At 39.3% G+C, this 26,896-nt stretch overlaps 1 protein-coding gene across 8 annotated transcripts in view; it reads right to left on the bottom strand.

The window, feature by feature from the left end:
* Positions 1 to 26,896, bottom strand: part of CACNB2 (calcium voltage-gated channel auxiliary subunit beta 2) — a 240,244-nt gene that overhangs the window by 78,036 nt on the left and 135,312 nt on the right. The window contains exon 1 of one of the 8 annotated variants that reach the window (XM_066316526.1): positions 25,023 to 25,301. The exons of 4 other annotated variants lie outside the window; for them this stretch is intronic. In XM_066316526.1, the coding sequence (XP_066172623.1) occupies positions 25,023 to 25,055 (33 nt within the window). In that variant the 5' untranslated portion in view covers positions 25,056 to 25,301. Of the gene's footprint in view, positions 1 to 642; positions 1,163 to 25,022; positions 25,302 to 26,896 lie in introns of those variants that run through there. 3 more of the 8 variants (XM_066316535.1, XM_066316507.1, XM_066316517.1) reach the window with 3 other exon arrangements.

Consider the following 26,896-nt stretch of genomic DNA (forward strand, 5'->3'; position numbering starts at 1 on the left):
AGTGCAGGTGTCTTCTCCAGTTGTTTTACTTCCTGCCCTATCTCTGCACTCTTATTTGTGTCTTTTCAGCAAGCAGAGACAGTTTCTCTGGAGACTTACAGCACTGGTGCAGTGCAGGGCTGAAGGACACACAGCAGCTTCAAGGATGGGTCCATAAAAATTAGAACTCTAAACAGTGACAGAAATAGCAAGCAAATAGACTTTCTATAATCAAAATGCAAATTTAGTATCAATAATTACCATTACACAATATCACTGCTAAGAGATTTAACCTCTGCTATGCATTTTTATTTTAGGGCAGCCTCTTTACCTGACACACTTTCCCCATCAGAACAGCAAATGGCTCATATCCATCTCTGCCCCTCAGCAAAACATGCAAATGACCACAAATCAACTTCCAACTAATAAAATCCGTCTGGACTCAACACATGTCCCTGTATCACCACAATGGAAGCAGCCACAACGCCAGAAAAGCTCTATAAATAATGACAGCTCTGCTTTTCCTCTGCATCTCCCTGCATACAAAATAGAATTCTGGCAATTCAATCAGAATGAAAACAACTGTCCTCTCCTCACCGCCTTTTTCCTCTCCCTCTTTGCAATCCACACAATATAAGGTGATAAGGAAAATGCAGGGCTTACACAGATATCAGAATTCTTCAGACGTCCTCCTTTGGCTCTTTTCAGAAGCCTGATCCAGGTGGCCTTCATTAGCCAGACAGCTCAGTTAGTGTCCGCAGCTGCAGCGCCCGGCACTGATCTCATAAAACATGTGCACACTGAGCACTGCAGAATCACAGCTCCTTTCCTATCCATGCTCTGCTCTGAGAGCCTTCCTTCTCTTCCCTCTGCCTTTCAAGCTTCCAGCCTCACTGTTTCCAAGTATTCTATTGCAATTAAATTCTCAAATTTTCTCATGCCAGTAGAAAGAAAGGAGAAAAAGAAAAATTAAAAAAAAAACTTCCAAAAATCCACACCACCTCCAAAAATCTCAACTTCAATGCTAAAAACATAAAATAAAACCAGCTTCGGAAATATTGTGAGAGATGCTTCAGCTGATCATAAACTGAGATCGATCACAGAAAAATACCTAGGGCTTTTTCCTTTCTGTTTTGGGGGGCGGATTTGGCTGTTAAAAATAGTGCTTGTAAAAGAACCTTTTAAAATCCTGTGCAAAATGTATTCAGTGACATTTGCAAGTGCAAAGTTCATTTCATCTCTTCCTAGATTGGCTGGGGGTGGGGTAACAGGCTGTTCATACCACTGGGCATGCTCCATATGTGCAGCCTTTTACGCAGATGCTCACATCACACCGGGTGTTAGCCTATGCCAAATTGCCATTTTACATCTCAAGGGTAAACAGCTGGAAAACGCGAGGTCCCTGTGAAACTGGAAGAGCTGGTACAGTGTCTCGTTCCCGTCATGGGTGTCTGCTGCCAGCCACGTTTCCCTTGGATGCTTGCTTCTGTCACGGAGTGCTGCCCTTCGCTGCAAAGCACTGAGCTCCACTCACAGCTCCCTTACAGAAACCAAAAATACGCCTGTTGAGTGGGAATTTAACCCCCTGCTTACTGCGTACATTTTTTTCTGACATTAGCAGAGGAAAGGAGCAAAGAATAACTGCAACATACCACGTAACACATAAATATTAGATCCTAATTTGACAAAAGGCAAACAAAACCTTAAATTTCACTATTCTGCTTTTAGAGAATCACCCTCTACCTTGTAATTAACACGGGAGTGACATGCTAAGGCAGGTTTTCCTATTTACTGATGGACATGCAACAGTCTAGGTGAAAAAGATCACTGTAGCTGACTGCAGTGCCCGCCTTTGATATCAATTCAGATTTACAAGAAAAACGGCGAATAGAGACCACAGCTGACAACAGTGGTCATGCACATGCTGCAGTATGTCAGCATATCCCAGGAAGGATCAAGTCCTGCCATGATTTGTGTCTGTACAACAATGAAATTGCCCATCACAAGTGACGCAGCAGCCTACATTTCACCATTATTAGAGCAACAACAGTTGTCACTAAACTCACAGTTCTATATAAAGCTACTTTTTAACTTTACAAATGCTTTATTTTTTTATCTCCTGAAGCCCATAATAGTCACAGAATAGAACTGAATAAGCTGTCTTTGAACTGACATAAAGAAAATTATTCTCCAAGGAATGTTTTGCTTTTCAGGAGTTCAGATACATCTGCTAAGTTACGGTGATTGTTCAAAACTAAAATGTCTCCTGAGCTAGAGAAATAGGAGCAGAAATCAAAATAAAATACACTCAGTTTATTGCATTTTAAAAAATACCTTGTCTGTTAAGAAAATATACAGAGGCCCTGTAACCTCCCCAAAGCCTGTCAGATTTTGCAGTTCTTTAAAATTTCCCTTTGCCATAACTTCTGACACAGCTGCCAATGGAAATAGTGTGAAAAGATGAGCATCAACAAGCAGACAGAAGTTTAGTGCAGTGTTTAAATCCAGTTATGGTTGACAGACCAGTGACCTGTGGACAAAACCACTGACGTTATCACAGCACTAATGAAAGCTGAGACTGTGATGAGCTCCCCTGGAGTCCCAGCCCCAGGACACTCTGCGGTCCCTCAACGCTCAATCCTCCTTGGAAATCCTCCTTTGCACATGCAAACCCTTCCCCACCAGCATTGCAGATCCTTGGGGCCACTCTGCTGCCATGAGGAATGGTGCCATAAACCAACCCCGAAGCAATGCTACCTTTAAGAGGAAAACAAGCAAAGCAGACATTAAGCCTGACAGGAGACCACAGGACAGTGTGGGTTTTTGCTGCCTACAGCACTTCTATGGTGAGCACACAATATTTGACACTGACCAAGCCACACAGCGTCACTTTTATTGTCCTTGATTCCGCTGTCCACAAGGGATTCTACATAACTGGTCCTCACCCTATTAAAAAAAATCATGAAGCACAGTAACATAATTCCTATCTCCCTTAAAGGGGGCAAAATACCTTTTGGGTCAGGCTAGAATTGATAAAATTTGAATTTCATCTTCCCGGCCACAGTGCTGACCATGACAGCGTTTACAGTGCTGGTCATGTCTTGTGTTGGCCACAGTCCCAAGATACATCCAAAAAATGAGAGTGATTCTATTTATTTTAATTACATTGACAAACTGCATGAATCAAACTCACTATTACATTTATTTTCCCCATGGCACAGACATGAACATGTAAATTTTCTGTGGAAAGGGAAAGCTGGAAGTTTCTTTGCTTTTGGAATATGGAAAAAACTCACAGCTGGATAATACAGGATAAGGAGGAGCATACAATTACATTTAATTAATTGTGCAAATTTCTGACTATTCTTATATGAGCTAAGAATGCATGCAAACACATTAAGACAAAAAAAAAAACCAAACAAAAAAACAACTATTAAAAAACTGTGACAAAACTATGGCTGTGGATTGTCCATTAATGACAACCAAAGAAACTACATTTTCTCCATGGACTACTGAAGCTTTTGGGGGGTTTCTCTGAAGAACAGTAAAAATCTGTTTCTGAACAGATTTTTCTGAGCTTCTGAAATTTGGTCTTTGTGAAATTTTTCATGTCTCCATCTCCTTCCATTGCAATATGGAAGAGCTGCATTAATATCTGTATGTAATATATGTTACTGCAGCCCCCAATTCCTGTCTAATAAAAGTGAGATAATTATTGTTACTAATTACTCCATCTATTTATTCTTCTTTTTATTTTATTCCTTACTTTGCAGGTTTACAGGCCCAGTTTATTTGAAAAATAAATTCCTGTTTTAATAACATTTAACAAATATTTCCCAATTATTGTGCCACTTATTATATTAGAGTAGCTTCTGTGAGCTATTCCTATAGTGCAAACTCATATTTTTCACATTACTAGTGGTCATATGTGATCATATCTGAGCTCCTTTGCCTTCAAGACCATAAATGCCTGATGTTTTTAGTATTGCAGAAGTGTGTTACCTTTAAGAGACTGGATCCCTCAAGTAAAAGGGGCTTTTTAAAATTATTTTTGTTAACTTGCAAGGAGAAACTATTTAGGTAAATTCAGTAGTGCCTCTAGATTTCTTCTTTTTCTCTTTAGTTTCCTGTACCCATGGTGAACTTCCATCAATACAGCTGGAGCTCAGGTACAGATTTTGACCCATAAATTCTCACTGGGTTAATGCAGCCATCACTACTCTCACCAGTTGACTTGTGGCCTTTATAGTGTGTTCTTCCCTTAAAGAATAAAAACAATCTGAGTACCATTACTAACTTCAATGGGGTAATCCAGTTAGGAATTAGATATCATTAGAACAGATCATCTTCTAGATTACTGAAAATTCTCAAGTAATTATCTTCTTAGAAAGATAAACCAAGTTCCTTCAAGTAAAGATTTTTTACATTATTATTTATTAACTGAAGGCATGAAGCACTAAGCAAACATGCATTGAGATTTTACTAGGAATAAAGAAATACATATGACTGCACACATATACAAACCTGCGTAATTTATAGCAGTGGGGTCTTTGCTGAGATATATTTTTCATCTTTTCATTCATTTGATGCTAATGAGACTTTCAAATCCAAAAGGAGAAATGCTTTTATTTCTTCATTTAAAATATGGAAAGTCTAGGCCTTACTGTGCCAATAAGAGGAACAAATCACTTCAATATTCAGAATTTATAAAGATATATTGTTAACTGCTTATGTTCTTATCCTACGGCAGTAGTAAGAATGGCATCACACATCCCACTAGGACATGATTTGAGATAGCATATTATGTCCTTGTGATGCACAGCTCCTTCTTGTTTGCTATGAACTACAGTAAAGAAAAAGAGTTATTTCCAAAAATGTTAATTTCTCTTAAAATCTTTTAAAGTTGATTCAGAACAAAGGCAAAGAGTGAAATGGCAAAGTTTACTATGAAGTGAAACTGCTGACATTGGCACATCATAATTTGCCAGGGGATACAGATTGTTGTTTCATCCTAAACTGATCAACCTGAAAAATATGAGCTAGAGTCAGAAGTCAGAAACTCTCTCACAAATGCACCATGAGTAGAGGGGACCTCAGTTTAGCAGAGGGACCACAGGTAGTGAATATGAAAATTTTTTATCTATGAAGTTTTCTCCAGATGTCTAAATAATGTTATTATTTTGAATTATGTTGAAGAAAACACAAAAAGCTGCTCAGAGAATGCTATATAATATTATATGGATATTAATTAATTGAGGGTAGAAGTTATAGAAAGACCAAATTTAATTCAACTAATTTTTTGCAAGGTATATTTGAAGTGTATGAGAAACCGCAGAAATACCTTTTAGGAAAGGAAAAAGGAGAGTCCATGTTTTCATTAAGGCACTATCAAACAGAAATTGTTAATTCCTTGTGTTTGGGTCATGGATGCTTCATAACCTGGCAAAGTTTAGTCCCGATGTCCTCCCTGGCTCTTGGCATGCACTCTGCAGTGCAGTGCCACAAAATTTACATGTATATAGACAATTACTGTCCAAGGAGGGCCACCATCTCCTACATTAGGCATTGAAATACACTGCTATGTTTGCATTTAAAAACCAAACCAAATGTTGATGTTTTTGTTGTTCTTTAGCACTAATGTGGCATTGCTATGGCATCTACAGCCATGGGGGATGTTCAAATCGAAGGACTGAAATTTCAGAACAGCTGGGAGCTTTAAGGTGGCAATGTGATTAAAAAGAAGATTATATAGGAAATCAGTCTTCTCTTTACCCTAACCATGACTTTGGCAAGCTTGATGGCAGCATCCAGCTTGCCATTAAAGGTTTGCAAGGTGTTGATCCAATCAACAGCTGCCTGAAAGAAGAGTTCTTTAAAACAGCTCTCGGGTTTGCAGAAAACTAGATTTTGGCATTCAAGAACCAGGTAAACAGCTGTGCCAGGTACTTTATCAGGAAAAATCAAAACAACGAAAGTAAAATAACCCCCCCACACTAAGCAAACCCACACATTTGCACTCATATTTCATTATATTAACCTAAATGTTTGCTTCTATGTTGTTTCACTAAGAAAATGCTTATTTTTTTCCTATTTTTCACTAAGAAAAAGGGTAGGTGTTTTTAGAGGAATGATGGTCTTTTCAGGGAGACTCCTGAGAAAATCTTTGAAAATATGCAAAAAGGCAGCTGCAGAGCTCAGCCTAGTTAGCAAACAAATAGAGCCCATATAGTCAGAGCTAAACTTTTCCCAAATCTGTGGGATTTCTGGTGCGTTAGTTTACCCTGTTTTTTTTTCAAAAAAACATCTAAGATGGAAAACTTCTCATTGAGACCATATTGTGCTTGGCACTGCACTGTCACAAAGTGAATGACAAACACTGCCTAAACGAGCTTGCAATCTAAAGGCTGAGAGAATATGAGCAGAAAAAAAACAACAAAGGTGTAACAAAGGGATCAAGGTAGCAATAGAAAATAGCACTAGAAAATAAACCAGTTTTAAATATTCGATACCAGTGTTATGACTCATCCCTTGCATAATCACAGTGGGTTGTTCTTTAAGTAAGTTTCATATACGTATTATAGCAGAGATTAGTTCTGTGAAAGCCTCTGAAGGAGGATAATCTGGTAGCTCTGTGTATTCTGACAGAGAGACTCACATTTATGAAAAAAGAGAAAGAGCTTTTGAGGAAGAGGGCAATGATAGAAATAGAAGGCAGTCTCCAAATTCATTAAAAAGAAAAACTTTATCAATAATATAATCACATCATTGGGGACTTCAAAAAAATGAAACAAAAAAAATTTCCCCAAATTAAAGGAAAAGAAATGTAATTTGAAGTTTTGAGAAAATTAATTGGTTCTAGAGAATGGCACTAAACTAGTAATGATTTTGAGCTATAGGGAAAAGTCAGAGCGATGACAGAATTCAGATCTTGCCAGTGGAAGGACTTGGAGACAGGTGTCAAAGGAAGAAAAATACACCAAGGAAATGACTGCAAGCGGCATGAATCTATTCATCTCACTTTTCTCTGAAACTGTCAGCACACACATGGATATTAACACAGATTGATTGACTCATGGTGACTTTGAAAACTCTGGTAACTTGATTATATGTTTAGGGCCTTAAGTAAAGGCAAATCAGACTTATTAGTAACAATAAGCTGACCCGTGGTGCTGTTTACTGGGGCAGAAAGGGCTTAAAAATTAAAGGTTTTAAGGAAAAATGGAAATATAACTTTTGACTGTATTTATTAATAAGCAGAAAATATCATGATGGAAGGATTTTAAATTGCAGAAAGACAACTCAGAAAAAAAGGAATTTAGAACACAAAATGCTATGTGTTGATGTAAGAACACAGACAGAAAGTCAAAGATTGGGTCAGCTATGAAATAAAGTGGACAGTAAAAAAGAGGAAAAATAGAAAACACATCTGGGATGTCAACAAGAAAACAGAAAGCTAGAAAAGGAAAGAATTTGCAGGAAAGCATGGCAACCATCATCCCAATTTGTCTCAGCTCAGTTAAAAGTGCCAATTTAGATTCTGTGTTCCAGATCGTCAGTATATTTTTATCTGGGATTTTGGTTCAAGTCATTAAGATTTTCTGCATACTTAAAAATAGCTTCCTTGAAAATTCAACATGAAATTCTGTTACCAGTGGAGAATTCTGAAGGAAAAAACCCACAAACCACCTATTTTCCTTGAATTTTATTTTTTATCTCCATACATATACGCCCTACCTGATTTTCAAATCTAACTTTTTTAATCTACTCCAGATAAAAATTGAAGGTTTTGGGGTTTGCTTTCTTGTTTGTTTTTTACCTTATTAAAAATGGTGATGTTAAGCACACACAATGATCTCTCATGTATTTTACTATTTCACAGAATCATAAAACATCCTGGGTTGAAAGGGACCCACACAGATCATCAAGTCCAACTCTTGGTCCTGCAAGGGACCATCCCCAAGAATCACACCATTTGTTTATGAGCATTTTCCAAAGTCTTCTTGAACTCTGTCAGGCTTTGTGCTGTGACCGCTTCTCTGGGGAGCTGTTCCAGTGCCCAGCCACTCTCTGGGTGAAGAAGCCTTTCCTGCTATCCAGCCTAAACTTCCCCTGACTTAGCTTCAGGTTATTCCCTTGGGTCCTGTCACTGGGCACGACAGAGAAAAGATCAGCGTCTGCCCCTCTGCTTCCTCTCACAAAGAAATTGTAATTGTAACTGCAATGAGGTCTCCCCTCAATGTCCTCCCGGCTGAACAGACCAAGTGACTTCAGCTGCTCCTCACACAGCTTTCCCTTCAGACCCTTTACCATTTTTGTTGCCCTCCTTTGGAAGCTCTCTAACAGTTTAATGTCTTTTTTACATTGCAGCACTCAGAACTGCCCCCAGCACTCGAGGTGAGGCTGCCCCAGTGCAGAGCAGGGCAGGACAGTCCCCTCCCTTGCCCGGCTGGTGATGCTGTGCCTGATGTCCCCAGGACAGGGCTGGCCCTCCTGGCTGCCAGGGCACTGCTGGCTCATGCTCAACTTGCCATGGACCAGGACCCCCAGGTCCCTTTCCAGGGCACTGCTTTCCATTATTCCTTTCCCCAGTCTATCTGTACATCCAGGGTTACCCCATCCCAGGTGAATCCGGCACCTTCCCTTATTGAGCTTCATATGGTTGGTGACTTCTCAGTCCTCTATCAACATCTCTCTGCAGGTCATCTCTCCTTTCAAGGGAGCCAATAGGTCATCCCAATTTAGTGTCATCACCAAACTTATTGAGTAGATCAGTATGTTCTGTGTCCAAGTCATTTATGAAGATGTTGAAGAGAACTGATTCTAAGACAGAGCCCTGTAAAACCTCAGAACCCCACTAGTGACAGGTCACCAGTCTGAGGTCACCCCAGTCACTGTAACCCTTTGTGCCCGACCCATGAGCCAGTTGCTCATCCATGACATGATATGTTTATCCAGCTGGGAGCTGGACATCTTCTGCAGAAGGACACTGGGAGAGACAGCATTGAAAGCTTTACTGACATCCAAAAAGATTCCATCAACTGGCTCCCCTTGATCAACTGGGTGGATTATATTGTCATAATAAGAAAATAAGTCTGTCAAGCAGGACCTTCCCCTAAGGAAATGGTCTGGCTGTCACCAACAATGCATTGTCTTTCAGGTGGTTTTCAGTAAGTCCCAGAACAATATTCACCATAATTTAGCAGTCACTGAACTGAGACTGACAGGCCTGTAATTTTCAGGGTCATCCCTTTTGCCCTTCTTGAAAACTGGGATGTTTTCCAGCTTCCAGTCATCTGAGACTTTTCCAGATCACCAAGACTATTCAAAAATCAATGAGAGGGGTCTTGGCATCAGCCAGCTCTTTGAGGACTCTTGGATGAATCTCACCAAGCCCCACAGACTAACAGGCAGCAAATCCTGCACAAATTTGGAGCTGACTGGGAGTTTATCATTCTCACAGTCATGGCCCATCCATGCTCAGGGCTCTGGGATCCCCAAACCCCATCATCAATGTTGATGCCAAGAAAGCATTAAATATCTCTGGTTTTCTTATGTCCTTGTCTGTGAGGTGGCCATACTCATCAAGTTCAAAGTTATTACTGGATTGCCTCCTTGAAAACACTTTTTATTGTCCCCCACAGTATTGGGTAGGGTCAACTCTAACTGAGCTTCAGCTGCATGAGTTTTCTCCCTACAGTGGTGAGTATTGTCTCTGTAGTCATCCCATGTCACCTGACCTTTCTTCCACTCACTTTTTTTTTGCCTTAGCTCCAGAAGATCCTACTCAGCCAAGCCAGCCATCTGCCTTGCCTGCTGGACCTCTGACAATTTGAAATTGCCTGCTCCTGCACCCTTAGGAGGTGGTGCCAAAAGAGCAAACAGCACTGACAGACCCCAACAACCCTTCTTCAGCAGCGTTTTCTCAGGAAAACTTATTCACCAGTTCCCTCAGCAGCCTGAAGCCTGGTATCCTCATATCTAGCATATCTAGGGTTGAAGCTTTGCTGGCAGTTTTCCTCCTGTCAGAGATTTTAAACTCAACTGCTTCATGGTCTCTGTCACCAAAAAGGCCACCAACTACAACTTCATGAGACCATCTCGTTAGCAACATCAAATCAAGGAGGGCATCTTTCCCAGCTTCCTTAGTACCTGTACCACGAAGTTATCATCCAGATGTTTTAGGAATCTTCTGGACCTGTTTTTGTAGTGATCCCAGTTAACACTTGGCAAATTGAAGTCCACCATAAGAACAAGGATGGTTTATTTACAACTATCCCTTCATTCCTTAAAGAATAATTCATCAGTGTCATCATCCTAGCTGAGTGCCCTATAAAAGACTCCCACAATGATATCTGCTTTATTTGTTTGTCCTTTAATCCTTACCCAGGGGCTCTCAACTGTTCCAATGACAACTTTAAGTTCTAGCACTCAAACTTTATCCGCTTTCAAAGGTAACAATTGTTTTTATACATATTCTTGCTTGCTATCCTTCATTTTTCATACCATAAATAAATATTTTCTGTTTAAATAACTATCTTTTTTGCCATCTCTTACTGAGTTAGTTTGACAATCATACACTCTGAAGAAACTGCTGTCACACACTAGTTGTCTACTGATAAGTTTATTTTCCAGATCTGCTACTGAAATTTTGATTTTCTAGTCCTGTTCTCTTATTATGTCATGACATAGAACACTGCCATTTGCTCAACACTTAGATTAGGAGTGGTTTTCTTACCAAAACCTTTGTTAAACTGTGTGTATGAAGACTAAAGAATTAATGAAATTTCCCTCACCTATGCTCATTGAAACCTCAAGCCTTTAAAACAGGTTCATTTGTGATTCAGCGCAGGTATCTCTTGCAGACACAATGACCCCTTAAGCACCTGCAGTTTTCCTCTCTTTGATACTGTCAGAAACACCAAGTAAACAGTTTTGCATTGCCTGGCATCATTTATTTCAGAATATAAAAATGATAAAAAATACACACATCCTCAATCAATGGGCTGAATCTAAGCCAGTTTCCGAGAGTCTCAAAGCCACATGAGTGGTCACCCAAGTGAAGACCTAAAACACCTTGTGGTTTCAGGTGTTAGTCCTTTGCTTCAGTCTTCATCCTCACAGACTCCTTGAAAAAGGACTGTTTTTTTATACCCATTACCTATCCAGCAGCAAACAAAGCAAACTACTTCCGATTTCACCAAGAGGATGAGGCTCCTTTTTCATTATTTACACATTACATTAACTCTCATCTGATTTCAAGAATACAACAGTCTGCAATACTTTACATGAATGAAAATATCTCTGGAAAGGCCTCTTGTCTCTCTTGTCTATCACCTACCAAAACAATCTTGAAAAATTCCCTTTCTCCAGTGTATATTTTCACAGTTTTTGTTCACACCCAAAAATACGCCAATTAATGTGAAGGAATTGTTCACATCCACTGGCTCATTTAGATCTGTCTCTAAAAGCCACCTGACCTAATGCATCCACACAGAGTGGATGAGCGTATCAAGGTAAAGGAAAGCACTACACGCCTGATTCTCCCATCCCAATCTACACAGCCGTCACTGCTTGCACAGCTCCACCAACTGTCCTTTGAAAGAAGGAGAGTGAGACAGTTTGTGATTCTGAGCCTGCTCATTTTTAGAGCACTATCCCCATCTCTTTACTAAGCAATAAGAAACTGAAGCCTCTGTATGTTATTCTCCCCTTTTTTTTCATCTGCAAGGCAATGCAAGAATGTGAAGAGCTTATACAATACTTGTTAACAAAAAATAAAATAGTAAAATGTTCTAGGAAACCATCTGATGGTATAATACACAATACTGAAAAACCTAAATGTATTTTCTCACAGATAAAACAGACCTTGTACTATGGATTTATGTTAACACTAGAAATAAGATTGCTTAAATGAAGATGGGAGGCTTAAAAGGGCAGGATATGTTTTAGGTAACACAGAAACAGAAATGTGCTGAAGATGGTGCTAACGATTAGATGCTAACCTGAAAGGAAATAAAATATAAATGAATTTCAAAAGAAAATTTCAAAGAAATCATAAAAGCAGCAAATGGTGTGGTGAATTTTTATAATTCAGTGTTGGAATGTTTTTTGTGTTCTAGGACATTCAAAGGTTAGAAGGATACAACAGACACTTTCCAGAATAACAACTGAACTGAGGTTTCTAAAATTATTGTAACCTAGAAGACCAAGAATTTTCTGGTTTTCAGATATAAGAGAAACATCAGAAGCATTCTTTCTGATTCTTGCCTGGGTCAGAAGACCACATTACATCATATCCCTCACTGAGCAATTTCCTCTTGTAGAAGATACACCAAATTTGGGGCCACTGGTTGTTCTTTCATCTATTGTTGCAGTACTGAATACTGGCAGAAAATACTTGTTTGATTGCTCTGCCACAAACACCTCGGAGGAGCTTCTTGCTCTTAATAACCTCCTTGTAGATGCTGAGGGATCTCGACTCTAGGTTGTGCAAGCCCCATTTCCTCAGGTGTATCTGCAAGTCAAATGATGCAGCCACAACCATCGTGGCAGGTCTACACTGAATCCTCTCTGATTTATCCACATCTTTCTGTTGGGGCACCAAATCTGGTCACAGTAAGGCAGCTGTGTTCTGATGAATGCTGAGATCATCTCCCTGGATAGAGCACCTGTACTGCTTTCCATACAGTAATCAGGAGTTTGGGATTTCAAGACTCTGCAACTAGAAATATAATAGAATTCTTATCAAAAAAGAGGCAACATATTACTTGGGCAAAGCTTTGCTTTTAGATTTGCTATGCAACAGTCAACTTGTTCAGAAGTTTTAAGACAAGCATTATCTCATTTTGTTGTGAAGCGATATTATTAATATGCTGCCAGGATCAATCAGCTTTGTAAAACCCCTCAGATAAAGAGATTTCTTCCAATACAACCCTTGCAAGTTTTTGATTACAAATGAGTCTCCAGCACCTGCAGTGATGAAAGACACAAGAATAGAAACTCCAGTTCTGCAAGTCTTAAGGTCTCTTAAGTATGTTGTGCAAACTCTCATCAAAGAAATACAAACAAGCCTATGTCACCCCCCACAATTTGTTTCCTTCAGGAACTACACTGGCTAGTGCCTGCTTTTTCCTCTCTGATCCATTGTTTGGAAATGAAATGATTTTTCTCCTTAAACTCATACGGTTATGCTCAGTCAAAAGTCATATTTCTTCCAGTTTACAAGGGAATCAGTTTCTGCTTGAGGAATTACCACATAAACATCTCAGCTGTACCTCTGCTGCTATCACTGCTGGATTCTTACTGAGGGACAGGAATATGACAAAAGTGGCTCTGAGACTGCCACTCTGCTGTGACAATAAGCAACTCATATTTGGATGAGAGTCTAAAGATAAAGAAAGTGAACAAGGAGCAGCCAAAAGTAGGTAGGTGGATGATGGGCATCATTCAGATTATCCAGAGAATGAGCACCATGACAAAGTAACAAAGAAAGACAAAGCTTGCAGAGAAGAAATATCAGAGTAATATGAGAGAAATACAAGAGAGTATTTCAAGCATGTAAGAGATGGATGGCAGGCCAATGAGCATTTTTGAACTTTTGTTAGTTCTTGCCACTCTCCAGTCTAGCAACAGAGATCACAAAAGCAGAAAGATATCTTTTCTAGGATGAAAAATACTGTATAAAAATACCAAAAACCAACAAAAAAAACCCTCAATGTCATTTAGGCTTATATGCCTGGCATGATATGTAAGCTGCTATCTTCCTTTTGTTTGTTTTTAACAATACACATTTTTGTAACATTTAATCACCTCTGTACTCTATGAAGCTTTCCATTAAAGCTAGCCAATAAATACCCAGGAGCTTTAGGCTTCTGAATTGAAGCACACAGGCAGAAAGCTAATTCCACAACTGGTTTTCTTTCTGCTTACAAGCATTTGACAGGCGCTCTGTGTTCACCTTGCTTTACATGAACTCTGTCCCCAAAGTGTGCACGGGCAGGCAAAAATTAAAAAATGCTAAAGAAACCCAAGATGCATCAGCTCTCCTAGGTCACACCTATGGCCCATTCAGTAGATTGCATTGGCACTGCAATACCACAATTCAATACATTTGTACTCAAAACCCCTCAAAGAGTCTCTAGATACAATGCTAGATTCCCTGGTCAGGTAAAAGTCAGAAGTAACCACTAAATTCAAGACAGGATTTTCACACTTTAAGAAATCCTCCCGGCTCTCAATATTATGCCAGCAAAACTCCATTTTGGAGGGAAAAGAAAAAAGTTGGTGGGTTTTTTTGTTTTTTTGTTGTTGTTTGTTTGTTTTTTGTTTTTGGTGAGTTTTTGTTTGTTTGTTTTGTTTTTTTTAATTCTACCTTTATTCTTAACAGATTTCAATTAGGCTGAAACACTTATTACCAAATATTGAAAATTTTCATTTAAGTATATCAGAATATCATTCTTGATTTGCACTGCTCTCCTTCCATTAGTCTTTCTGTAATAGTTATTCCATCTATGATCAGCAATAATTCAAACAGTTAGCATCACTCTTCCTGTTCAAAGATTTTTAAGTTTACAATGTTTAAAAAAAGAGTCATGCCTTATTGTTTCCTTCATCATGTAGAAGAAAAGGAAATACTTGTTGCTGAAACTGGCACAGTAGCACAAGTGTACTCTTTTATAACCTCTCATGTTTTGTCAGTTGTCTGCACACCTGGATCTTTTCATGATTTGAAAAGGTGTCAGTATTTTTTATTCCTGGTAATTTTCAGAATCATCATAGCCTATGATCTCCATAGCAGTTTTTTCTTCTTTCCTCACTTGATTGTGCTAAAACAGAACTTATTTAAACTGAATAGCATTGCATTCACATCATAAAATCTGCCAAAGAAGTGCAAGGACAACATTTTCAATTGTTACAAGTCAAGCTGATCCAGAAAACACGTTGTGTAACTGGCAGGACTAATCTCTCCCACCAGACTTACAGATGTCCAGGTTTATTTAAAATAACCCTAAATGAAACAGCACAATTTGAAGTGTTTAGGTTTTTTGTAAATGTATGCATTTTACGGGGAGGCATCTGATTACAGGAATATCTCAGATTTTATTCCTGTGGTGACAAGGCAGAAACAGCTATAGGAAATGGTATCAGCTGAATTGTTTTCTCCCTCAGCATATCAGGACAGTCCCATCCAGACCACTTCCCAGATGTTCTTGCCTGCAGTTTCCACGGAATCTCTGGATCCAAAGTGATGAGAACATTACTTTGCACTAAAAACACATGGCTGAACTGAATTATTCATTTTTCCTTACAAATCTGTTCCTGGCAGGAGAGGAGGGGGATAACATTCATGCATGCATAGGAAAACTCTTAGAAGGTAAAGCAGCTTAAGTTATCAGGAAATAGGTGTATGTGGTGGTTATTTAAAAGATAAAAAGCTTTTTTCACTGTCAAGTTCAAGTGAAATGTCCATCAGCAAAATCAAAATTTCACATATGGTACTAAGGTCTTGTACAGGGAACCTTATGATTTCACTTAAGCATGTCTGAAGGCCACCCATGTTCTTGCCAGGATGCCTGTAATGAATAACAGAATTACAGCACACAATACAAGTTATTCCATTGTAGGAAGAATTAAGGGAAACAACACAACTTTCTTAAATATATGAGGTAAACCACAATATGATACATATGATGAATTGACTATATATGAGCAACAATCTAATGCCTCTTTCATATGTCACTTTATAGATATTATGTCCATATTTACATGGAATCCAGATGAAGGCAAAAGAATCACAGTGAAATAAAGATTAAAGGCCTAAAATTTCAGAATTGTGCCAGGCATCCTTCACTAACAGGAATTAAATCATGGGCAACTGCTGCACAAGATGAAAATTTTTAACACTGAGTTTTGACTTATGATGTAAAAAACATGGGGATTCCTCCTTTGTGTCCTGAAGATTTTTATACAGCCTGCATTGTCTCAGTGGAATCAAAGAAAAAAGTAGACTGGTGAGAGGACATGTGGAGGAAAGAACATCTAGTCCAACCTCCTGCTCAATACTAACATATTCAAAGCCACAGCAGATTGCTCAGTTGTCTAGTTGAGGTCTGACAATTTTCATGGATTAAAATTTTGCAACTTTCCAAAGAGTTTTCATTTTTAGTCTCCTACACCAGATAAAAGTGTAAAGAAGTTGTAAGAGTAAATTATGTCTTAGGATAATAAACTCTGAAATTTGACATTTAGCCTCAAAAATTAGCCTGCTGAGCTGCCTCCACAAGCAGATAGAAAGAATTCTATGAAGATATGCACAAAGTCAATTTTATGAAAGCCCATTTCTGCACATATAATAATCTTCAATTACCTCCAGTGAAGGAAAAACTAAGTTTGTCATTTCCTTTCAGCCAAATATACTTTATAAAAAGACATGTAGAGACCTTTTTCCTATCCTACTTAGTTGTTACTTAAAGGAATAGCTTTAAAATGCAATTATGTTCTTATGATACTCAACTAATAATATTAATGTATCAGCCTTGCTCCCATAAACTTGCCTATCTGGTTCCCTCTGCTTAAAAATTCTTGTAACAGTCTACCTGTCCCTAGACTACAGCATTCAGCTGAGTAGGAAGCACTCCCATATAGAATTTATTTTTAATAAGAAAATCTGTATAGATATTCGTAAAAAACACAGACACTGACTTAAAAAAATTATTAACTCCAATTCTTATTAACTCCATTTGACTGGTTTGTAAGCTCTAACACAACTCCAAAATTGTATCATAAACCATAAAATATACTATGGAAATCTAAAATTTCAAACAGAAGAAAATTCAGTGCATTGCTAATTAAAATGTACAGAATTATACTGCATTTTAAATGACAATGTAAAATGAAATGTGCACAGGAGAATTTCCCAGGGATTTTAATCTTTCCTTTCTGAGGAAAAAAGACTTTTTAAATGGCTGATTCCTATGGTTCTGTAGTTACAGCAATGAAAACACCCAAGTTTTGCTAAATATTCTCCTGGCAGAATCTTAGATATTAATCTGGTCAGAGATGTATAAAATAATAAACAATAATAAAAAAGCATGGCTATCATTACCCGCCTCTATGTAAATAAAAGAATTGATGATTCCTATTAAAAATGTGTTACCTATCTGCAGGATCTTGTAATTCTTATTCATCAGCTGAAGTAATTATCTGGAAAGTAACATGCAGTGTAAGTAAACAAACAGCATTTCATTTAGTCAGTCCAGTTGCTGGAGCTTTTTTATAATTTAGAGAAGACATGCCTTCACGACAATAGATGTCCATGACTTGGATAAAGAGGTAGATGGATTTTTTTTCTCTGTGATAGCCTTCCTGAGAGCCAGTGTTAAATAAAAACAAATTACAGATTTGCTCTGATCAGCTGCTTCTAAATTTGTTCGACAGAACAAATCATCTTACTTATTATCATCTACTGGAAAACAAAAACAAACAGACATAAATACACAGCCTCAACTGTAAAAGAAGAAGAAAACAAAGAAAAAAAAGGACTTGTGCCTCAAAAATACTATCAAAGAAACTTCATATCAAATATTCTGAAATGGGATTTTTGGTCCTTGGTTTCTCTGTGGGGAAGGTTTCTATCAAAATGCCACCGGAGTATATCCAGCCTGCCTGCTAGGAGTGCTTAATTGAGCTGTTCTAACTGCTAGACTTTTGAAAGGTCAAGAGAGCAACAAGCTATGCAGACTGCCAGACACCACCTCACACACCATTGATGGAGAGTAGTTGTGCTACCCAGGATAGAGAGTCTAAAAGAGGCAGTCTGCTGCAGCAGGCACGGATGGCAGACAGCGTGAACAGGCCTGCTTCACTTCAGCTTTCCATATGTGCTGTAGGGAAGTCACGACTTCCAGTTTGCACATAAAACATCTTCTGCCGCCCCTTCTGCTCCCTTACATCCATCCACAGGCAAAACAACGTACACATCAAAATGCATGCCACAAATACTTAATTGGAAAACAAACTTTAAAGTAACACTATTGTTAAAGGCAGAACTTTGGGGTCTCTGCAAAATCTGGATTTATTTTGTACCGTATTCGTGCACAGCATATGCATGTCCCATTTCCTTAACTAAAGACATTTAAGCCACCTTCTTCTAAATATCTCAACTTTTGCATGTAGGGCTCCACCCCAAGCATTATAAATTGATCACTTAAACCATTAATATCTTTTACCCAGAGGACATCTCTAGCTACATAGGTCTCCTAACACTTAATTAAATAAGAACTATGAATATATGTGGCATAAGAGGGAGGAAGTTGTAAATAATTTGCAAAAGCCTGGACACACACACACGGTGTGCAGAAGAATCCAAGAATTAAATAAATCAGAGAAGCCAAATCAACTAGCTTGTTGTTAACTCTATACTGCCCTGCCTAGATTATTGCTTCTACCATTAACACTTGTTATGGCTACATTAGCTTCATTCAAGTTCCTCACCAAAAAAGTAGCCAATTTCCTTCTGTATCAAGGCCTGTAGAATAAATTATGAATATGGAATAGAAAAATCATGATCATGAAGTTATCAGGTTATATTTTGTTTTTTCCCAGTCCATGCTGGTTCACATCACTGAGGTAAAGTGCCTTGTGCAGCATGAAGCTGATCGGTGCATTGTGAGGAAGTAGGTCATTATCATGGCCATTTTTTCAGATGGAAATCAACTGAAACCAAGACCAACAGGTGAATTTACAGATTTCATCAGGCCTTGGTGCTATGAATACACTCAGAAGCCAGGTCCTATGAGAGACATCTTGCCCTCTTTCCCAGTTCCGTTCTCACAAATGAAAAAATAGCTGAGAGATTCAGAGTTCCCTCAAACAGTTTGGAGGGATTTTCAAGTACTTTGATTTTGTTGCTTTTTCTTGGTGTTTGTGAGATAAACTGCACTGGTTCTGCCAACTCAAGCCAGTTTTCATACTCCATTTCTCTTACAGTCTACTCCTTAAACAGAAGTAAACTTCTCTTTTGCTATTTCATTACCTGGAGCTGGTCATTGGGGTTGGTTTCTAAATGTCAGAAACCATTTGACTTTCACAGGGCTCCCTCTCACACACATCTCAGGCACAAACCTGCTTGTCAAACATCACGCACTCACCATGATCCTCTTCCACAGTAAAAGAAGTACTCATTCCCTTCTTTTATTGCATTCAGACACCACTCGGCACTAAACCAGTGCAGAAGGATCCAGATAAATTGCAGTCATTCACTTGCCTCGTATTTTTTGTTGGAAATACCTATTTCTAAAAGTTCTTTTCCTGAAGGGAGAAACTGTGTCTTTAATCTCTCAGAGCTCCACCCTCCTCAGACCCTACATTAAAAAAACAGGTGTTCTGAGCTCTACACAAGGGACACTGGATCCACTGCTCACAGACTCACGTACATAACAGGGCCTACAGCTCGAGCCTCAAGCCTTGGCCTCCACAGAGCTCCCCACCTTTTTATTGACAGTTCATGTGTTGGATTGTGGGGGCAGAGGTAGGGGAAGGTCAGACACAAAATAAATACCTTCAATACACTCTCAAAAAAAAAAAAAAAAAAAGGCTCCATCCTCAGTCACTGAAATTCAAATTAAAGACAGGAGGCAAAGAAACAGAAGCTATATGAAGGTCAAACAGTAACATCATCATTAAAAGACCTACTTCACATAAACTACAAACACTTTTTTTTTTTCTCTGGAGGAAAAAGTATGGTCACTACAGTTGTGCAAATCACTAAGTGTCAAGTACACTGGCTGTCTTGGGAGTAACACAGAAATGACCAATACTTTCCTCTTCATGGGTTTATTAAGACTTTTCTCTCTAGTGTTTCCCTATTCTGAAGTGAAACTGTTTCAGGAGCCGTTCTGCTACACCATTGAAAGCAGCAGCTCTCCCAGGCTTCCCTTGGGGAAATCCCAAAACTCATATGCACTGCTTAAAACACAGCTGCCAGGTCTCTGAGCCAGTTATGGGGAATGATGCCATATAGAATGACCCTCCTTTTTCCAATTTAGGAAAAGGAAACTGTATTGCTTCTACATTTTGGCTGCTGCAGAGAACCTACAGGAAAAAGGCTTGCTAAGGGTGACTGTTTCACAAATCTACATCCAGCTCTGGATGTGAGCCAATCTATCTTCACATATAAGCACTTGTTTCTTCCACACAAAAGTTCTTCTCACTAAACACACAGTCTCAGGCATGAATAACTCCGTATCTTGTGCAGCTGTACAATATTTGCAATTGAAAATTAACCAAGCGTTATTGTCACTAGAAACAAACCAAGTGTCTCCCAAAATTTAAAGATAAAGAATCAAAATGTCAAGGGATTTTTCACAGGATGGACTCATGGCTCTAAAGTAAACCTCAGAGACTGAATTTAGTTTGACTACCTTGCAGGTCTGTAGTTCAAGTTACACTCACGTGTTGTACAACTTATCTATCTGAACACAGCATTAGATGTTGTTGCCCTAGGTTGAACTAAGGTGAACATGGAAAAGTCATTCCAAAATCTTACGGTTAAATTTTTAGTGTTCTGCCACAGATAATGTGCCAAACTATCCTTGTAATAATAAACATGCAATTCAAGGGAGAGGTTCTCAAAGAAGCAATTCTGATTCACGATTTTCAGATACGTTCCCACGTCAATCCAAAGTATGATGAAAACTGTTGCTAAAAAGTTGCAAGTTACTCTCTCCAATCTTAAACAATATCCTTTTCTGCCTTCACTGGGTTTCTGAAATAAGGTAAGTAGCAATGACTTAGAGTAAAGACATTACTGTGTTCTCCCTACTGATTTCTATGACTTAGAATAATTCTAAAATAGGTGGGGTTTTCCCTTTAAGATTAGCCCAATCAGCAGAATGCCTGTACACACTGAATTGGGATCTGTCTGATTCACGAAGAAAGTCAAAAAGCAACTCTTCTCAAACCTGAATGACATTTGACTGCTCCAAGATATTGCCTTCCTTTTGAAATTTAGTAGACAGGTTTTTGTATTTTATAGGATAATTCTGCGTGGCAGGAACCATGCGTACAACTGGCATTTATCAACATCATACTTAATATTCCAAAAGAAGTGCTCCATCCTTCAAGAGGACATAGGCAAACCCAACAGAAGTGAAGATTTAATTTAAATAGACAAGTTCAAAACTTTTGCCTGGAGAACACAAGTGACAAATGCTGGATTTCCAAGGCAACTGAAACATATGCTCTGGACATCACAAGCAATTCACTGGACTTATAAAGAGGTTTCCCATTCTTTGTGAGGATATTTTCCAAGTAAAATATCTATGCAGATCATAGTTTTGAGTTTCTCAGGAAAGTTAAAAACTGATTGCAAAAATCCAAAAGCTGCATGCAATAGAGTGAATTAGATTCAGTGGTTTTTCTTGAATGACCAATAATCAAGAAAACTTGCTGCCTCTGAACTACTCTTCTAAAATAATAACTTCCCAGTGATTAGATTTTTCTCAGGAGAAATCCTAATTAACCCTACACTTACCATCACAGTGGTTGATCATGCTAATACAACAGAGCCCAAAGTCTCAGCCAGGAGAGACTGCTGGTGCAAAGGAGTGACAAAAAACTAAAGGTGTCCTGTGCCCCACTGGGGACAAGTCGAAGCCATCAGCTTGGCACACCTCCAGCAGGGCCCCAGGAAGGCAGGAGGCATGTGGCTGGAGCTGCCCATCATCCACAGCCCTGAGAAGGCCCAAATGAGGGAGGAAGAGCAGATGCTCTGCAGCCACTGGGAAGTGTAACCTGGTGGCACAGGAGAGCCCCTCAAACTTGTAAGCACCATAAACAGTCCCATCATCCCTTATGCGGAACTCTAAAGACTGTTGGGATTAAGTTTTAGATGCTTTTGTTTCAGGACAGTAATGCAGACTATGATCTACCAGGCATCTGTGAAAAGGACCTCCATCTTTCTGTTTAATTTTTGATTAACTACTCCAATTCTGTTTAATTTATTTATCTACTCCCTTTAAGCAGAGGTTTATTTCGCAAATAAACAGGAAAAGCCCTAAACAAACAAGTTACAGCCATGAATGAGACTGCTGGGCTTGCATCTTCTTATAGTTTCCTGTATTTATGAAATAAAATTGCTTACTATAGTCAAATAAATATGCTTGGCCAGGTATGTGGCAAAGGATGCCTAAAAAGATTCTATATGTTTATTTCATCAGTCATAAAGAGCTTAACAAGCATCTGAAGTTTTAAAATGTAATGTGAAAGACACTATGCATACAAGTTAGAAGATTTATGAAAATACTAACGGAAATAGGAAAGGACCATTGCTACCTGGTTTTATGATTAACTTCAAAAATACGGCTTTTGTCACTGTGTCATGACACTTTGTTTTCATTTTTAATATGAAATGGTCATAAACTCAGCTTTTTTCTTTTGATAACTGGTTCTAAGCAATATTATCTTTGTCAGCTGGGGATGGTGGGAGACGGTATCAAAGTTGATTATCACTGCTGTCAAATATCTGGACTTATTATGCACTCAGAGTAAGCTAATAATCCAAACTTGCTTATACACAGGAACAAAAAGAAAGCAAAGTGGATGAAAAAGTTGGTAGTACCAGTCTATGGCACTTCACTATTAAATTCAACTGAGTTAGAACACCACTTCAGATACTCATGTTTCTGCAAATGTGTGTGCATGCTCATGTGGACACACGTATGTGCGTATGAAATGCAAACACTGATCACATCCAGTTCCATTTCTCTATTAATCTATTCAAATATTGAGTTTTAAGAGATGGATTTACTGAATTCCTCTAAGAGATTCTTTAATGATGCTATGTTTCTTTTCATCAGTAGTCTCCTTCCTAGGATAAAAATCAAATTTTATACAGACAGCTAGAATTCCTCAAACTTATTTAAAATTGCTTTAAATTTATAGTAAACTTAAAATTAAACCCTGAAATTCTTCACTGTCACTTTTCATTCTCTTTGTCCTTCAGTGACTCAAGTAATTGTGTGGGAAGATAAAACAAATGCCTTTTCCACAGTACAGAGCATATGGCTTCATGAACAACAGATCTGTACAGATAGAAGTTTCACATTGATTTAGCTTTTACTGAACAATAAAAGTGTTTTTCAACCTTTATGTACACCATCAATTTTATTTTACTTATCATTGAGTAAAGCAAACATCTTGGTAAGTCTGGCTGCCAAAATAACACCAAAAAAGTACATCCTTATGTTTCCCTGAACTGTCTTGCTCTAAAGAAGAACTAAGAAGAAAAAACCCAAACAATATTTTAGCTTACACTTAGTGACACATTTTGTTTGAACAGGTCATTACTCTTCAGTTTCAGGGACCTCAAGAGATATCGAAGAGAACAAAAGGAGAAAAAAAAAAGGAAATAAAAAAACCTCCAACCCCACACAACTCATGGTGGGCTTCTTACTTTTTCTATTGATGCTATTTCACTTTGCACATATTCTAGAAAAGGGACTGGAAAGAGATGGCTCATGTGCCTGGAAAAGTTGTCTCAAACATTAAACTATTTTCTATGAGACAGAATACTTAGATTTTTTTAGAAGCTGAAACACTATCAGAGAAAGAGATTGAGATTCGAATCCAAAGCTCTAACATCATTCTTAGGTTATCTAGGTTATTTTCAAGACATTTTAAAATTTCAGACTTGCTTGCTGTATGAACCAGGAACTCCACAGGCTACAATGGAATGAAGAACAAAATGCAAAAATCTGTTAAGAGCGATTTGCAACCCTTTCCAAATATCTGAATGTAACCAATTAAAAGAAAAAAAAAAAAAAGTTCCAAGTTTGACACTCTCTCCCACTACAATTTTTATATACAAGTAAACATTCTATAGCATAATCACTGCAATGCCCTGTGGCTTGCTGCTTTGGAAAAACTAAGTTCTTTTCAACTCCCTAGATTGGTTTGTGCAAGTCATACATACACAAATTAGTTCAGTGCACAGAGAGCCACACTTATTTTCCTGAATGCCTTCTACATTTGTTGCATCTCAAAAACATATCTGGTTGGAATTTAAAAAAGGAAAAAAAAGAGGAAAAAAGTTCAAAATAACTAAATTAATCCGTTGAAATGCATTGTAGAACTCAGACTGCCATAAAAGGCCCTTTCATACTTCAAAGATCAACTTCAATAATCAAAACAAAACATTAACAATTGCCAATTATATGCAAAGAATGTAGCACTTTTTAGCTTGCGAAATTTATTTTTATATCTTATAGTAGAGTTCATACATATTTTTCAGTGTTATTCTTCCCCAAAGCTCCTCAGATTTGGACTTGGTCACAAATGTGTGTGGGTGGAAGAATCCATCCATTTTGCTTACAGAGTAGCACTTGAACCACAGGCTGCAAAATTACAAACTTTTTATGTCAGCTAACAATGTCATGCAAAAGTGTGGAGCTGTTAGTGGTTTACTTCTGGTCTTCTCTGACATCATCAACTTATTTCAAGTACGGTTTTACACACATACTTAAGTAGTGTCAGATCCTAACGTGGATGTGTTTGGGTTTTTATAAGCTAGCTCTTTTGACGGACATTGCCGTACATTACAATGACACGCTTTGAACTGTACAAAAGGAATGGTTTGGCAACATCCCCACAAACATACTATTAAGGCCAGTTCCGTCAGCTCCTTGTAGTCTATTTACATTACAAAGTATGAGACAAATTCTGAATTATTTGGAGGCATGGGTTTGCTTAACTTGGAGTCCAAATATCCTCATAATACTCAGCAGTTAAATACTTTCAATATCACCACAATGCAATAAACAAGACAAGGAAAGTAAATTCAGTGTTATCTAGCTAGTACCTCACTACCTGAAGAACTTGAAGAAAAATGTCATAATTAAAAGCAATCGAATTGGTGAATACTAAAATTCAAACACAGTAAAACCGGTACTGACAGAAGTTCAAAGCTGCCCAATAAAGTCTGAGATTGGAACATTAAAAGTAAATAACAACTGAGGAAAAAAAAAAATCACTAGTTTACATCTTACCACTTCGTACTCCTCACTGCCAAAAAGGTACATAGTTACTGCTTCGCAGTCTGACACCAGTTGCCTAAAGTCAGGTCTTCCACTGCATCCTCAGCTCCCGTGTCCCAGCCGGGCGGGCTTCCCAGGCTGCTTTCCCACGCCTGGGCTGCTCCTGAGGCACCGGGGCTCCCGGGCATGAACTCCGACTCTGCTGCGAGGGCCGCGGCACCGGCGGGATGGAAAACTGCGAGACTCGGCGGGCGGCAGCGGCAGCCCCGCGCCCCAGCGGAGCCGTGCGGGGCGGGCTGAGGGACGGGCTGAGGGACGGGCTGAGGGACGGGGAGAGCAGCCACAGCCGGGGCCGGGCGGGGCGGGCTGAGAGACGGCACAGGACGGGACGGGGCGGGCTGAGGACGGGGCGGTGAGGGCTGAGGACGGGGCGGTGCGGGCAGCGGGACGGGGCGGTGCGGGCAGCGGGACGGGGCGGTGCGGGCAGCGGGACGGGGCGGTGCGGGCTGAGGACGGGACGGGCAGCGGGACGGGGCGGTGCGGGCAGCGGGGGGCGGCAGCGCTGCGTTCCGGCCCGGCCCCGTCCGGCTCCCGAGTGGGGCGCGGGGAGAGCGCGGCCCGCGGAGCCACGGCCGGGAGCGGCGGCGGCGGCTGGGGCCGGGCAAGGGGCTCGGTTCACACGTACCCCTCACTGCTCTGACCGCGCTGCAGAAACCCGTGCAGCTATCTCACCGTCTGTGTCTTAAAAAAATAAAAATCTCCTCTGAAAAACAAACAAACAGCCCAGAATAGTTTCCCTTGTGCATGTTTCACTAGCTTCCTTGCTTTCTCGCACTGGTTAGTCCCAGACTGCTCTGTAAACACAGTGTAACTTTATCTCGGTAGCACAATGGCACCCAGGTAAAGGGAAAGTTACACCCGCTGCCCCCAGGGCACGGGAAGCGGATCCGACACGCAATACCACAGCGGGACACGAGGACCCGGGCACCCGCAGCGCTCCGGGCCAACTTCTAGTCCAGGCAGAGCAGGCAAGGAAGAGTAAAAGAAGCCAAAGAGCAGGATAAAACACAACTAAAACACTTCAGAGACTAATTCACCAACTGCACCCCCAAACTAATATTAAAATGGGGCTTAAAAATAAATCCTATTAAAGATGGTTTAGGAATACATCATAAAGTAAACCAGGCACCCCAGAAATACTGCCCTCTGGGAAGGGCTGTTCTTTATAAATGAGGAAGAGGCTGCCAGTCGGCATCCAATAACACAACCCCGACCAAAACTGCTTTAAAACAGCACTATGAAATAAATCCGTTCTCAGCTCAGTCCTCTCCATTCCTTACAATTGATAATGCTGCTAGCACTATATCCTTTAACCAGAACTATACATAAGCACTAAGGAAAAAATACAGAATACGTAATGTCCTAAGGAGGAAATGTGTGGGTGCATGCTTGCCCATTTATATCTATAATCAAGTTAATATAATATACACAGCATCTCATGTCAAGATATAGCATTGAAAACCATTTGTGCTACTCAATTTCCTTCTCTTCCACAGAAGAAAAAAGAACCTCTTTCCTAACAAAAGCAGCAAATGAAGTAGTTCGAATACACAGTAAATATCTTCCCTGTTCCTTCCCCTACATCATCCCCTGCTTATTTTAAATAGATCTTATCTCGACTAACTCAGTTTCTTTGCGTGAGTTAGTAGGATATTCTTCTCTCAATCTGTTTTCTCTGTCAAAATAGACCTTTAGTCCTCTGTTGACTACATGTGATATGACTCATAAGTCTGGGGTTTTTTATGTTCTTGTATGTATCCACAAGCAGAGTTAAACCCAAGAAAATGGTTGGAAAAGGGCAAATTAGAAATCAGAAGACATTAATT

Source organism: Sylvia atricapilla, chromosome 1 (assembly GCF_009819655.1).
Source record: "Sylvia atricapilla isolate bSylAtr1 chromosome 1, bSylAtr1.pri, whole genome shotgun sequence".
NCBI classification, from domain to species: Eukaryota; Metazoa; Chordata; class Aves; order Passeriformes; family Sylviidae; genus Sylvia; species Sylvia atricapilla.